At 39.7% G+C, this 16852-nt stretch overlaps 1 protein-coding gene across 1 annotated transcript in view; it reads left to right on the forward strand.

Annotated features, from left to right (window-relative positions):
* Positions 1-3709: 3709 nt before the first annotated feature.
* Positions 3710-16852, forward strand: part of LRRIQ1 (leucine rich repeats and IQ motif containing 1) — a 121126-nt gene continuing 107983 nt past the window's right edge. The window contains exons 1-6 of the mRNA XM_060777373.2: positions 3710-3761; positions 5279-5414; positions 8080-8191; positions 10208-10302; positions 12120-12240; positions 15676-15905. Of these exons, the coding sequence (XP_060633356.2) occupies positions 5280-5414; positions 8080-8191; positions 10208-10302; positions 12120-12240; positions 15676-15905 (693 nt within the window). The 5' untranslated portion in view covers positions 3710-3761; position 5279. The remainder of the gene's footprint in view (positions 3762-5278; positions 5415-8079; positions 8192-10207; positions 10303-12119; positions 12241-15675; positions 15906-16852) is intronic.

The following is a 16852-nucleotide window of genomic DNA, read 5'->3' on the forward strand; positions in this document are numbered from 1 at the left end:
TCCGGTTCCAATTCAAGGTGCAGGTTATCTTATATAAAAAAATGTAATGTTCGTTTGTGGGAATGAAGAGATGGGCCATGAAGGAGTTCCATCTAGCCTCCAGTGTCATCAGCTGGGAGTCCCCCCCCCCCTTCAGCACCAACCGCTGCTCTGAGATCAGAATGAAGAGAGGGGCCATGAAGGCAGTTCCATTTTGCCTCCGGTGTCATCACTGGAGCCCCCCCCCCCCCAGCACCAACCGGTGCTCTGAGATCAGAATGAAGAGAGGGGCCATGAAGGCAGTTCCATCTTGCCTCCAGTATCATCAGTTGGGAGGGACCTCTAAACAAGGACATTTCTATGTTGCATGTTCCAGAGTAGGCCAACCAGATAATCTCTACATCAACACAAGCATAAAGACATGACATATTAGAAACCAACATTTTCCAGATCACCAGACTGGGCCACAGCAACGCATGGCAGGGGATGGCTAGTTACCTATAAAGCTCTAAACGGTTCAGGACCTACCTATCTTCGTGACCACATCCTCCCCTATGAGCCCACATGGTCCTTAAGATCTTCCGGGAATGCTCTTCTCTCAGTCCCACGCCTGTCTCAGGCGCGGTTGGTGGGGATGAGAGAAAGGGCATTCTCGGTGGTGGCCCATTGTCTCTGGAACTCCCTCCCCAGGGAGATTAGGCTGGCACCCTCCCTATCCACATTCCATAAGGAACTAAAGATGTGAATCATTGTGCATTCGACTGACGACTCCTTTGACCAATGGTCTCTAACTATGACCTGAATTCAAGTTCTTATATTTGATTACACTTTTAAGTTAAGCTGAAATGATCCTGTTTAATTGCTCTATTCCTATGCTATTATATGCTTTATCCACCTCATTGACCAGCCTATTCTTTAACTTGTTTGCACATTGACCCCCTACCCCCCAAAAATGAGACTAGAGATATCTCTGTTGTTGCTTATGATGCTTGTTTATTATTGTTTATGCTATTTTTATGTTATTTTAATATGTTATTGTTCTGTTTTTAATTGTATGTTGCCTTGGGCTTGGCCCCATGTAAGCCGCCCCAATTCTCCTTCTTAAGAGTGCATCTACACTGTGGACTCAATGCAATCTGACCCCACTTTACCTTCCATGGCTCAATGCTATGAAATAATGGAACGGTAATTTTACAAGGTCTTGGTGAAAGAGTGCTAGTACCTCGCCAAATAACAACTCCTAAGATTCTACAGCATTGAGCCAAACTACATTAATTCTGCAGTTTAGTTTCATCCTTCAAGAGAAACACAACATTTATCTCCACAGCAAGCAGATTGTATTCAGGTGACCTATTGCTGCTCTTTCTGTTCCCCATCTTCTATCTAGATGCACAGGAACCTCGATGCAAATTAAGTTCCTTGTCAGCATTTAGTGACCAAGAACCCCTTAAGAGTGGTTTTTTAACAATTGTTTACATATTGGAGCAAAGGATAGTAGATAATGAAAAGCACACTGATACCACTTTTAGTTGCCAAGCCACCCTTCAAAGAAATCCTGAAATGTGTCGTTTGGCAGAGGATGTCAACCTCCCCACCAGAGAACCCTCTAGGGAACTCTCTGGCAGGGAAGTCTAAATCAATCACCAAGCACAATTTCAGATTTCAACAGTTAAAAGTCCTCTCAGTCTGCCGTATGCATTCGAAATAGAGGACCGTTCTCCATAAAGCAGGACAGGGACTTGAAAAGTAGCTAACTAGGGTATCCCTGTTTGTCCTGGGATTTTTAATACCAAAAGTTGAACATATAGCAACATTTTAATGGTCATCAGACCCAGCTGAAGTAGATATTAGGCTTGTTTGATAAAAAAAAAAAATCTTCCTGTTTCATTGGGTGGTCTTTACTTTGAAAGTAGTTGGGGGGGGGGGAGCAAAGGGAGAAGTGGGGAGCAAAGGGGTGGAATCCATCCATTTTGTTTTAAAATGCTTTCCAGGCTATAGCCCAGACATGAGGGGAGAGAAAAGGTAGGAAATCCATCCAGTTTGTTTTAAAACACTTTCCAGGCTACAGCTCCGACGCGAGGGGAGAGAAAAGGCAGGAAAATCTTCGTTTGTTTTAAAAAGCTTCCCAGGCTCGAGACCAGAAGTGGGGGGAAAAGCTGAATCATTTCCGACTCACTGCTTCATAACAAAAATGGCAGAAAAAGCTTCAGAAGGGCAAAGGGACTTCCGGTTTCCTTAAAAACTTCAAAATCGCTTCAAAAAGCAATTTTTCCCGAATTTATTCCAAATTACAAAGATTCCAACTGAACCAAACCATGCCTAGTAGATATGAATGGGAGTAACAAATCAAAGTGTGGGCTATTTATTTATTTATTTTTAACACTTTTACCCTGCCCTTCTCAACCCCTAGGGGGACTCATGGTGGCTTCCAATTGGCAACAATTCAATGTCGCATAATAAATACAAAATACCAATAATTATAATAGTTAAAAGCATAAAACATTAAAGTAATATACTTAGTCCACTGAGCTATTACCAGTCTGGTGGCCATTTATCTAGCCATATACTATGGTTGAGTACTCGGTTTAACTTTTCCATAATCCATTTCCAAGTCATTGTCACATTGTAAATTGTCATTTCTGCCTAATTGGCCGAAGGCCTGGTCCCACATCCATGTTTTTACCTTCTTTCTAAAGGTGAGGAGGTATGACGATGACCCAATTTCCCTGGGGAGTGAATTCCACAGGCGGGGAGCCACCACCGAGAAGGCCCTGCCCCATGTTCCCGCCAAACGTGTTTGAGACAGAGGCGGGGTCAAGATCAGGATTCCATCCCACAGTGGCCAAGGCATTGATTACAGGAAAACTGAAATGCTCACAAATGCACAATCAGCATACATCTCCTTCTTGGGGTACCAAAAGACAAGGCGATTCGGTGGGGGCGGGGGGGGGGGGGTTGAAACAAAGTCTTTAACTTCTTTCTTTAAAAAGTAAAAAAAAACTGATTGCATAAATTTAGAATTTTGTGCATGTTGTACCAAGTCATAGAGCTTTGAATAAGAGCAAAGCACAACCATGGATAGTGGGGATGTTGGGGTTCATAGCCACAAGATGGAAATATATTGTGTGCAAGTCAGTACAAGCCTCCAGCAGGGAAGAACCTTTCCACCATTGCTGTTTTTCATTTTCCTCTTTTCAGGTGAGTTTTCTTTTCAAGATCAGGGATCCTTAAGCTATCTGAAATAAGTTATGGCATGTCTGTCATAGATTCCAAGGGCCATCCAGTCCAACCCTTTCTGCCAGCCAGAAGACACCATCAAAGCTCTCCTGACAGATGGCCATTCAGTTTCCAGGCAGAGGTATATTTCAATGTGGAACAGCTCTAATCCTCTGAAAAAATCTTTCTAATCTCTTTTCTTGCCATTGGAATCTATTGCTCCATGCCCTACTCTAAATGGATATGTAGAAAGGGGACATGACAGCTGCCCCTTTAAGAGGTGTGTAATAGGGAATTTCAGCAGGTATTGTGTTTTAGCAATATCTGTTGAAATTCCCTTTTACGCACCAAATAAAGAGCCAGGAGCAGTGTCTCTTATTGAAGGTGGCAAGCCTTAATTGTATCTTTACTCCAGTTCCCTCCTTTGTACAGCAGTGCCAAGCAATACCAAGTGATGTAATTTGGGCCACTGCGGCTTCCGTAGGCAAGCCTATTTGTCGTTGCCGTGGTTACACTTCCTGTAACACTTGAAGCTCTCCGCTGAAGACGCTCGGCACCTGAATCAGGTTAGGGTTTCGCGGGGACGGGAACCGGGGGCGGGTTCAAAGTTTCTCCTTCGGTACAGAGATCGAGCCCATCTCCGTTGCAGGCTGAGGTGGTGGAATCTCTTTTCTTATTGAGAAAGCGGCTGTTAACTGAGGGCGGGGCATAGAACTACACCTCCAAGCATGCAAGCGGGCGCTCCTGAAGGGTCTTAGGCCTCCTTTGCCGCAATGTATCCTGGAACCTGTAGTCTTCGCGTCCTTCACTTGTGGGGAGAGTTGTGAGCGAAGCAGAGAAGAGTGAATTGTCATTCTGAAGTCGCCTTATTCGTTTTCTTTTTAAAATGGCATCAGTTGTTTTCCTCTCAAGTGGAGCTCGCTGAGTCGGGCTGCCAGAGGGGAAACCAGAGAGAGGGGCCACCGTAACTTCAAAGGTTGTGTAGAAGAGTTGCGCCCTCTCAGCCTCAGGATATCCTGCCACAGTTTCGCCTTTGGGTCGCCATAAACTGGAAACGACATGCAGGAAAAGAAGAGAATGTATCAAGAGGTGTTGCTTGCCACTCTTCCAGGTGGCCAGCAACATTTTCTGAAATCTCAACTCCTCACTATCCACAAAAGCACCAGAACTGTCTGCAGCACTGATGTTAAACTCAAGGCCTGCAGGCTAAGTCCGGCCTGTCATGTCGTTTTAAGTGACTCTCCAGATACTGGACTACAACTCCTATATTCCTCATAATTAGACTTCATGACAAGAGATAATGAGAGTTGTGATAAATAAATATCATTTATTTATTTACTTACTTCACTTGTATACTGCGCTTCTCACCCGGAAACAACATAAAACATAGTATCCAAACATTTTTCACCCATGGATTCAGCGGCCCTTTGAAGGCAACCATAAGGCTGAGGTGGTCCTCCATGAAAATCGGTTTTCATGAGTAAGTTCATTTGCTGCAAACAACATTGGCGACTTCAGACTTGAATATTATTATTATTATTATTATTATTATTATCTTTATTTGTACCCCGCTAGCATCTCCCGAAGGACTCGATGCGGCTTACAAAGGCCAAGGCCTCAAAACACAACATAACAATACAACACCTAAAGCAAATTAAAAACAGTTAAAGCATATTAAACAACAAGCAATAAACAATACAACAAAAACACTATAAAACTGGGCCGGGCCAGAGTAATGGGTACAAGGTTAAAAGTGCTTATGTGACAGGTGATATGTAAGGATTATAGGGTAAGTGCAGTGTGCAGTGTGCGGCAATCTCAATTCTCGTAAAGTGCTTCTGGGACTTGTGTTTGTGCTTTTTTGGATGGACTAATAAAGCTAGTATGATTCTAATACAGATTTTGAGTTTTGTGTGTATCTGCAAGAAAAACTTGCAGATGGCAACTATTGTCACTTGTTATTTGCTCTATTATTTAAGAAATGACATGACTTTAAAGTGTAATGTCTTTATAGCATAAGGGTAACAGCAGCCACAAAGTCCAGTAATATATGTGTTTGCCTTTCCCATATTATAATAAAAAGAATGGAGGAAGATTATGATGATGCAAGACTTGAAGAAGAAATAGAACTTGAGTTGAGCAAAATCAGCTACTCTTCTTCTGATGTCGATGATCCTGACACTAATGTGTCACTGGAAGCATCACCTGATAGTGAACCAGTAAGTATTTCACGAGACAGAGAGGGAGCAATGATCTTTTAGAATATAACAATAGATTTAAACCAGTACACTATAAAACATTGAACATAGACAACATAAAACATAGTTCTTGTTCATTCATTCAGTCGTCTCCAACTCTCCAACTCTTCCTGACCTCATGGACCAGCCCACGCCAGAGCTCCCTGTCGGCCGTCACCACCCCCAGCTCTTTCAAGGTCAGTCCAGTCACTTCAAGGATGCCGTTCATCCGTCTTGCCCTTGGTCGGCCCCATTGTATCCAAAGATTTTTCACCCATGGATTATGTATTTCACTGCATTAATAATCACCCCCCCCCCCTTATAAAAAATAAAAGGGGTGCAACTATTTCATGGTGGCAACTATGCATTGTGCAGGGGGAAAAAACTGCAGCTACAGGGCTTCCCTCGGCTGCCAGTGAAGGAAAACCCCGTAGCTCCAAGGGGCAGGTGCGTTGGCTGGTGGTGCAACTATTGTGCAAGGAGCATGAATTATATTAATATTGGGATACCAAAAAAATTGGGAGTGCGGCTATTATGTGATGGAATACAGTACATACATTGTTGTACAAATTGTTGTCTTTATCAGGATGATTGATGAAAAGGCGATATGCACAGAGTACAGAATTGGCAGTGAATGTCACCGATGATACTTGTTGAATGTCCTCTTTCTCATTATTCCAAGCACATAGGAGATGTCAGTAAAATGTATGAAGTAAATGTAGGTTAATTCTATTAAAGTACAGCTCTCGTTCTTTTGTATAGATCCCCTATAAAATTAATCATTTAAAAATCTAGTAATAATAAATTAATTAATAAAATTATATTCTTCCCCAGGAAAATAATTGTGAAGGAATATAACTGGAAGTATACAACAATAAGCTACCATGAACACTAGTGAAAAGGAGCTTTTGTGAATAATGCTAAAAATGATTTTACAAAAAGCACAATGGTTGATTTTGTTTTACTTAGGTATTGATCTAAATCAGGGGTTCTCAAACTGTGCTCTGCTGAAGTCATGCTGCTTCCCGCCTCTTTCCTCCTTCTGAGAAATGCAGGGGAATTAAAGTTTTGAGCTGCTGGAAACAGCAGCAGCGTCCTCTCAGGACACAGACCCTTTCTTCCTCACTTCCTTGCTTCCCATACTCATTTTCTCACTGCCCAGACCCTCCCCTGCATTTTTTGCTTCCAGAACTCTCCTTCCCGCCCACTGTTCCAGGGGTGCTTTGCTTTGTGCTTTTCCTGCATGGCAGAAGGTGGTTGAACTGGATGGCCCCTGAGGTTGCTCCCTGTTGTTGTTATTACAAAGGCTGAATTGCCATCTGTTGGGGGTGCTTTTTCCTGCATGGCAGAAGGGGTTTGGACTGGATGGCCTCTGTGGTCTTCAACTGTGGTCTTCAACTGAAATACTGTTAAGTTAAAAATTGTTCTTCATTTTAAATATTGTATGGTTTTTTCTTTCCTTTTTTTGCGCTGTGTGAATTTGTTCACACAAATACTCTTCATCCCTCTGTCACTGACCTGTCCCATGCCTGATATATATACATTATTAATATAATATAATATAATATAATATAATATAATATATAAACATTCCTTGGGACTCCATGAGAAACCTTGTCTATTGTTAAAAAGGTTTGAGAACCCCTGATCTAAACTATTAGTGAGAAAAATGATTGCCTTTCGCTGCTGACAGGTTGCATGTATCTGTTACAGGTATGACGACAAGAAATCTAGCAGGCAGTGCCTTTCTTATAAATATAGTTGGATAACAGGTCTGGACATGCCATTAGACAGAGAGTACATCTACACTAACCATTTAATGCAGTTTCAAACTGGTACTGAAGAAAGTGCTTTTGCTATGCAGATGGTTACATGTTAAATCCTGTAAAGCAATTTGGGGCCTAAATGGTGATTACACGAGCCACAAAGTACTGGTGTGAATTAAGGTCTTTCTTTCACTAGCTTTTGTGAGAGTTTGTTGTCAGGCTGCTGCAGTTTGAATCTGGCTTCAAAGTAGATGAAATATTTAGTGTAGATGACACCAGAGTGAAGTGGCCATCTCAGGTACTCAGGCATGTAGCTGGGGGGGGGGGGGGCTTGAGGGGCTTCAGGCCCCCCACCCTGAAATTCTCATGATGGTTCGCGAAAAGGCCTTACTGGTGCATTATTTAAACTGTTATGTTTATTCATATCATGATCTGATCACCATACTCAATATATCCCATATGCATGGGATAATGATACAAAAGGTTTGCTATGGTAGACCCTCTTTCACTCAGACTCAGCCCCCCCCCCAAACAACCTCAGCCCCCCCCCCCCCGAATCGAAATCCTGGCTACGGGCCTGCAGGTACTTCATGTTGAAGAGCTGGAAAGGGCAGTGCAATAGAGTTGTGTGTCATGGGACCTTCTGCCCACAGTTCTCCAGGTATCAGAGCATAGATTTAAGTAAAAGTATGCTAACATTAGCTTGGAATGTGGTTTTTGTAGCACAATCACCACCGACTGCTGCTAGAATTTAAAGTTGCAGTACTTGTGTCCCATCAGTTCAAGTCTGTACCTGTAACGTAGTTAAAAACAAATCTAATCTGGAAAAAAAATAATGCTGAACATCGAGATATAAAATTGTGTTTTAAATATTTATTCAGATTTCAGATGAATTGCCAGAATCAGTCCTCCATTATTTAAACTTTGTGCAGAGTAGAAATCAAAATGCTGAAAGAGTCATCTTGCAAGATTTGGAAAGTGAAGAAATGTCAAGTAAGTAATGATTTCATAAAGTATCTTTTTGATACCTTGATACTTGTGTATAACCTCTCTACAGGTAAGATTCATCAGTGTTAGTATGCATGATTAATTGAAGCTACATGCATTCATGTGAAGATTATATCACATTTTCTGTTGTTAGAATAGGAAAAGCACTCACATAGTTAGTGGGCCACATCTGTCGCCAGGAGCATTTATGTAACATGTAGACCAGTGGTTCTCAACCTGTGAGTTCCCAGGTATTTGGGTCTACAACTCCCAGAAATCCCAGCCAGTTTACCAACTGTTAGGATTTCTTGGAATTGAAGGACGATACACCTGGAGACTCACAGGTTGAGAACCAGTAATGTAGACTATGCTATTGCCTGTCATTTTTTTCACAAAAAGTATGATACTTATGCCAGAATGCAAATTCTCTTTGAGAACAAGGCATATTCCTCTGCACATTATTTTAGTAATGTATTTTCTTTTCTTTTTTTGAAATTCTGACTTTACAATTATTTATGTGTTTTCTTGGAGGGCTTGGTATGGACCATGGTGAAGTTAGGAACATTTGTACATTAGAAGATTCTTTTAAAAATAATCTCTTTCTATCTCTGTATATATCCACATATGGCACGATTTTACAGTATTGAGGGGGGTGGGGTGGGTGGGTGTTGCTGATTAATGTCCTTTAAAGGGGTTCTTTCAAACTTTAAGAGAATAAAGACTGAGAGGTTACAAGAGAGGTAGGGAGAATGGGGCATTGTCTCCATTTATTCCCACAATCTTTGGTTCTAAAGATAATGTTCAGAATGTAAATAAATGGTGAGAACATGACAGCCCAAATTATGTTTTAAATGAACAGGCTGACCTGGCAAGTCCTAAATAAAGACTGGGAAAATGGCACAGAAGGCTTGATAATGTGATATCAATTCTCTCTGTGTTGGATCTTTTTAACTGTTTAAGCCAACTGTGGGAGACTTCGTAGGGTGAGCATAGAGCTCGTTGAGTGCCTGTTTACAGGAGACTGTAATTCTAATATTCTTGGAATAGTTGAAACACGACTATTAGTGAAAAGCTCTATAGGGATCCCATTGTACTGAATAATAACCAAGTATATAATCTTTCCTATTTATTGACTGAATAATGCCCTTTCATCTCCAAGGGACTTTGAATTAAATAAATTCTCTTGACTAGAGAGAACAAGTTGAAACAGCTTAAAAGGCGGATCTGTACATGAAGTAAATGAAACCAAATAGACTTTAATAAGAAGCAATTTCTTGACTTGGTACTGTAATTAAGCTGCCATTGGTACCAATTGGACCTCCATGTGGAGTATTTTTACTGTTGGAGCATGACATCCAAAATGTTATTTTCCCATGTCCCCCCAAATCATATTGCTCCCACAGGGTCTATACAGAAGAAGGACCCTCTTGCAGACCTCAGTCCTCAGAAAGGTATATAAAGGGAGAAATGATCATTCTAGTGTCAAGAGGTCTCAAGTTGTTTGGGGTTTTAAAAGTTATCACCACCACTTTGAATTCAGATCAGTAGAGAATTGATAGCCAGTGCAGTTACTGTGAATTATAAAAAGTGTTGTTTATTACAGTACTTTTCTACGGAGAAAATGTGTTTCCCCTTTGGCTGCTTTGGGCATTGCAGATAAATTCAGAGGAAAAGAGAAATGAAGGGGTGGATCACAGAGGATGTCATTTCCCCACACAATTAAAAGTCCTATCATCATCATGTATTTTTATGTGTGTAAATTAATACGATGCAAGCATGAAGTAGGGTCTTGCCCATGATTTCATACTTTATCTAGAAATGTAAGCTTAATTTGAGAAAAGTAAACAAGCCTCCATTTATGACACAGTTGAGCACTGTGTACATTTTTGTCTTTCAGATATGATGTAGATCTATGAATCCTTATCTCCTCTGAGTGATCCCTGATGAGTTTCTTACTGAGATATGGCTTTAATGCTTGGTGTAATCACTTTATCTGCAGAATGATTTTCCCCCCAATTTTAGGTGATATCTACACAGTTATTCCTACAAATGCTTCAGAATGCTTGGCTGAGATAGCGGCTGAATATAATGAAGATCCAGAAGAATTAAAGAAAAGAGTAAATTTTAAAAGTTTTTTATATTTGATTAGATAGATACTTGTTGAATTGTGATCATGCTTAGCCAATGGTTTCATAGGGGGAATTCATGTAGTGTAGTATGATAATCAAGTGATATTTTTGATTATTTTTATTTTGCCACCTTTGATTACTAATCTCATTGTACAGAGCTATTAAAACATTTGATTTACAGATCAGTCTTATTCATTTCTGTTTAGAAGAAAGTCCCATTAAGTGAGTATCATATATACTCAAGTATTAGCCAACCCGAATATAAGCTAAGGCACCTAATTTTACCACCAAAAAAAAAAAAAAAAAAAAACCCCTGGGAAAACGCATTGACTAGTGTATAAGCCAAGTGTGGAAAACTACTAGTAAATTTCAAAATAAAAATAGATGCCAATAAAACTACATTAATTGAGGCATTAGTAAGTTAAATGTCTTTGAATATTTACATAAAACTGTAATTTAAGATAAGACCGTCCAACTCTGATTAAATAATTATTCTAACCGTCTTCAATGTAAATGAGCTTACGTATCTTTCCAATATTAATAAAGAGAGTAAAATAATAAATGTAGTAGTAATAATAATAATAAGAAGAATAGAGTAAAATAATGGAAGTGTATTAATAACAATAATAATAGAGTGAAATGATAAATGTAATAATAAGAATAGAGTAAAATAATAAATCTAATAAAATAATAATAATAGAGTAAAATAATGTAAATGTAACTATAATAACAAATAGAGTAAAATAATAAATGTAATAAAATGATGATGATGATGATGATGATAACAACAACAGAATAAAATAATAAATAACTTTGACTTGAGTATAAGCCAAGGGGGGCTTTTTCAGCTTAAAAAAGGGCTGAAAAACTCAGCTTATACTTGAGTAGATATGGTAAGTCTCATGAATTGAACATATTTATATACATTTTAAGTTTACAGAGCAAGTCATCATCAGAGCTACATGAAACTGCAACTGTAAATTGCTTTTTAAAAGTTTGTGTTTTATATATAGTAATCACCTCTTTGCTCATGCCTCTTCATTGTATTACTGGTTTGTATTTGCAATCGAAATTGTGTTTCTTAGGAGACAGTTTCTAGTGGTATTCTTTTTTTGGAAATAGAGCTGTTGCATATAGTTAAATGACATTGTGACACATACAAAATTAAATAATTCAAGGCAAAAAAATGTTAAAGAAAAATGTGAGATTTTCAGAATACATTGAATGTCATAACAAAATAATTCATAAAACTTGGTGGCTGCCCTAAGCTTATTTTAAAATTATGTTTGCAATCCCTCTCTCTTAAAAATGAAGTTGTGATAAAAATGCAAACATTTGTAGGCTTTGACTGCTATCTAGTTAGTGGCAATGTGTATGTGAAATTAAGCCCCCACTTAAACACTGCAGACTGGATGAAGAATCATAAATGCTATGTGGCCTGCTTTTCTTTCTCAAAACCAGCTGATGGACAAAGATCTATTAGAAAAATAGGGATATCGCTGATGGGACATTTGGGAGTGGGAGGCGGGAAAATGGATTGAGCTTTCCTCTTTAACAAGCCATTGAATAGTAAGACTGCTGCTTTTCTACAAGGATTCTCTGCACATAGAGGTGCATTGTGGTTAATTCAGCTGTGCCAAGGTTTTCTCTCTATAGCAGTTAACATCTGTTAATTAACTATATTTTGGATACAAAAAGTCTTGCTTGTGAGCGATTGCTTGCATTGAACAAAGCTGCTTCTGTGTGCAACTTGTTGTAATGCAACCATAATAGTTCATTACATTATTATGAAAATGTTTGTTCAGATTTTATCTCAAATAGAAGATGAAGAACAACAGATTAATGAAACTCCTGAACATCCAATTGAGCCCAACAACAGTGAAGATGTTCCTTCCAATGAAGTGGCTGATAGATGTTTTTTGCCAGGTAAAAAAACACGCACTTGTCTGTGGAATTATCCCAAACTTGTCCTATCAAAATCCATATTTTTACCCCCAGACCTGCCTTTGACTTATACATGACTATATGTGGTAAATCAAATGAAGACATACTTTTGCAAATACAGGAAACCAAGGATATCTGTTAAATCAACTGTTTTGTGTCTTAGCATTTGCTAAGGAAAGAAAAATACATGCTGCTTTTTGTTAATGTTTTAATCCTGCATGTTTTTTTTGTCCATCTTAGATCTTAGATCTATAGCTGTAAGATTTATTCTTACTTCTATAACTAGAACTTCTAGAACTAGAACCACATGCATCCTGGACCCCTGCCCATCCTGGCTTCTAAAGGAGGCCAGAGGGGGATTGGCCGAGTGGGTAAAGGTGGTGGTTAATGCCTCCCTCCGGGACGGCAATATTCCAGCGAGCTTAAAACAAGCTATAATAAAACCGCTGTTGAAAAAACCATCACTGGACCCCACTCAATTCGTCAACTATCGGCCAGTATCCAAGCTCCCCTTTTTGAGCAAAGTCTTGGAACGTGTGGTGGCCTCACAACTCCAGGTATTCTTGGTAGACACGGATTATCTGGATTCGGCACAGTCTGGCTTTAGGCCGGGACATGGAACTGAAACAGTCTTGGTCGCCTTAGTCGATGATCTTCGCCGGGAGCTAGACAGGGGGAGTGTGTCCCTGTTGGTTCTGCTGGACCTCTCAGCGGCCTTCGATACCGTCGACCACGGTATCCTTCTGGGACGCCTCGCGGGAATGGGCCTTAGAGGCACTGTTTAAAGTAGCTCCGGTCCTTCCTAGAGGGTCGATCCCAGAAGGTGTTATTGGGAGATACCTGCTCAACTCCACAACCTTTGTCTTGTGGAGTTCCCCAGGGCTCTATACTATCTCCCATGTTGTTTAACATCTACATGAAGCCGCTGGGAGAGATCATCCGGAGTTTCGGGGTACGATGTCACCTGTACGCAGATGATGTCCAACTCTGTCACTCCTTTCCACCTTCTACTAAGGAGGCTGTTGAGGTCCTGAACCAGTGCTTGGCCGCTGTGACTGTCTGGATGAGGGGGAACAAATTGAAATTGAATCCGGACAAGACAGAGGTACTCCTGGTCAGTCGTAAGGCCGAACAGGGCATAGGGTTACAGCCTGTGTTAGACGGGGTTACACTCCCCCTGAAGACGCAGTTAAAACTTGTACACCAGCTGCGCCCGTACCTTGGGAAGTCTGACTTGGCCATGGTAGTCCACGCTCTAGTCACATCCCGTATAGAGTACTGCGACGTTCTCTACGTGGGGTTGCCTCTGAAGCCTGCTTGGAAGCTTCAAATGGTCCAACGATCGGCAGCCAGAATGCTAACAGGAGCGGCACTCAGGGAGCATACAACTCCTCTGTTGCGCCAGCTCCACTGGCTGCCAATTTGCTACTGAGCACAATTCAAAGTGCTGGCATTGGCCTTTAAAGCCCTAAACGGTTCTGGCCCGACTTACCTGTCCGAACGCATCTCCTCCTATGAACCAGTTAGGACGTTAAGATCGTTTGGGGAGGCCCTGCTCTCGGTCCCGCCAGCCTCACAAGTGCGCCTGGCAGGGACGAGAGATAGGGCCTCCTCAGCGGTGGCCCCCCGGCTGTGGAATGCTCTCCCTGCAGATATTAGATCGGCCCCCTCCTTGCTGGTATTCCGGAGGAAATTGAAGACCTGGATGTTCGAACAGGCATTTGGCTAAGCAGTGTGACTGATTGATTATTGGAACACGGAATAATGGATAACGAGATTGGATACTGATTCTAGTGATGAGACCTGATGGATTTGCTATACTGATGTAATTTTATATTGATGCTATGTTTATTGATTGTGATGCTATTGTTTTAAAGGCCTATTGTCTGTACTATGTATACTGTTGAATTGTTGTGAACCGCTCCGAGTCGCCTAAGGGCTGAGAGGAGCGGTATACAAATGAAGTAAATAAATAAATAAATAAACAAACTCTTGTTTCTATGACCTACACAATACACTGAGATGGGTGAATGGCAAAATCCAAATTTACCATTCCAATCTCACTTCATCTTTTGATAGGAATCATCTTTTAAAATGGGGAAGTAAAATTTTATTTATTCATATACCACATTTATACCCCACCCTTCTCACTCTCTTCAGGGACTCAGACATCTTGGCAGAATAAAGTTTGAGGGTGGGCATGTGTACTATACTGCAGTGTTTCTTAAGATATCTGATGTAGGACACCAGGACCACTATCTTTTTCCCCGAATGTACCAGGGAATGGCATTGCATTTTACCCATTGGTTGTTATTTTTCTTTCTTTTCTGGAAACTCCAGAGAAACGTTATGGTTAACTCATAGACTAGAACTAGTCTATGGCCCACCATTTTGAATAATGCTGTGTATTTCTAAGAAATCTCTGAAAAGTTTTTTTTCACAGCTGTAATAATACAGGAAAATAAAGCCAATACTAAATAACCCTCACACCAAAAATGATACAGACTTTGGGAACTAAAACTAGTCATAACTAGAGTAGAGTAGATCCATTTTATAAATTTCTAAATGATAAAGCTGTCCTTTGTAACTTCTATAGATTACATAAACTTACTTTATTTGTGTCTGGTAATTTGATTTTCACTTTTTAAGGGAAAGGATTTCACCTCCTATAAAAGAGGTGTGATAGGACTGGGCCAGCTGTTTTGATCATATGAAATCAGTTATCTCTAGTGCTTAGGATCTTCATTTCCATTACTGTACTGTAACAAAAGTGTAGATTATCATTAAATATCACAGTGTACGTCCAATTTCCTTCTTAGAGTACACTGTAATCTATACATACAAAATCATAGCAGAAGCAAATTGAAATAGACATTATCATATAAATAACTCTGACATGGTGTACTTTGATGGTTCTTGCTTAATACCTATAAAACACATACACCGAGTAACAGTTTTTACCCATTTGTTCCAAAAAGGAAGGATATTAATGGTATGGTGAATGTTGCAAAGTTAAACACAAATAATCCACTTATAAGGATAAGATAATGAATAAGTCCAACAAATAGGTAAATTGTGAAACTTAGACTGTTCAATTCACAGTAATCACAAAATTAAGCAGTATGAAATAAGTTCTATACAGTCTTTTAGTGATATCGTTGTATGTTCATGAATCAGCGTCCCACGACCGGTTTCGGCCTTTGTTTCAAGCCTTCTTTGGGTGGTAAAGTTCAATCTTTTACAAATGTTCTCATAAGAGATACTTAAGTTTTTTGCAATGGGATAAGATACTCTGCTTCTGAGTTTGATTCTAATTGCGAGTATACTTCTTACAGCCACGATGTTGGAGATGAAACACCTACTTTAGTGTAGAATGTTTTCTTCTGCTACTGACTTTATATATGTGTGTCCTTCTAGATGATGGTGAAACTGTTGTTAGCTTTACTTTTCGAGATGTTGAAGAAAGATGCAAGCAAGAATATGAGGTTTGGGTTGAAAAGCAAAAAGTACTTGAAGATGAACAAACAAAACAGATGAAAGCTAAGAGAGAAATGGAAGAAACAAAAAATGAGGAGGAGGAGACAAGAAGACAGCAGCGTCTGGAAGAGCTAGAGGCTGAACGAATGAAATTGGAAATATTTCATGCGGTAATATATTATTAGTGTTAATGACAAGAAGTTCTTTAACATTTGTGTGACAAATGTGACAAAATAATGATGATGATGATAATTATGATTTTGTGATATGAAATCCAGCATATAGATCTCATTTGTCGTGACATACTGTGTTTTTGTGTCAATAATAATAATAATATACATCACACAGTCCTAGACACTTGGGAAGTGTTCGACTTGTGATTTTTTTGATACGAAATCCAGCATATAGATCTCATCTGCTGTGACATACTGTGCTTTTGTGTCAGAATAATAATAATAATAATAATAATAAATCTTTATTTATATCACGCTTTTCTCTCTCACGGGACCCAAAGTGGCTTACAACATATTATAATTATGTAAACAACATTATTGTTATGCATATTGCTCTTATGTAAGATACACTATTGCATTCCTTCTCTTTTCCAATTTTGTGTTCCTACATTCAGAGAGCCATTTTGAAAGCTTCCATAGACAAGCAAACCCGCTCTGAACTAATCTTGCCAAGAAAATCCACCTTGTTGTTGTTGATAGTTGTCTTCAAGTCATTTCTGACTTATGGGGACTTTAAGCTGCACCTATCATGTTCCCATGGCAGATTTTTTTTTCAGAGAGGATTTGTTGTCTTCAGGTCATTTCTGACTTATGGGGACTTTAAGCTTCCTCTGAGGGTAAAAGTGTGACATGTCCAAGATCACTGAGAAGGTTTCCATGGCTGAGTGGGTATTCAGACACTGGTCTCCCAATGTCTTAGTTCAACACTCAAACCACCACATCATGCTGGCTCCTAGGGTCACCATAACTCATAAATGACTTTAAGGCACATCACCACCACAACAGCAGCATTATAATAATTTTAATTATTCAGTAATAGTTTTCTAACTTTTTATAACAACTGATGTACCAATAGCTAAAGTACCAGAATAATTCTACTGGGG

The sequence above is a fragment of the Anolis sagrei genome, chromosome 5 (assembly GCF_037176765.1).
Source record: "Anolis sagrei isolate rAnoSag1 chromosome 5, rAnoSag1.mat, whole genome shotgun sequence".
NCBI lineage: Eukaryota > Metazoa > Chordata > Lepidosauria > Squamata > Dactyloidae > Anolis > Anolis sagrei.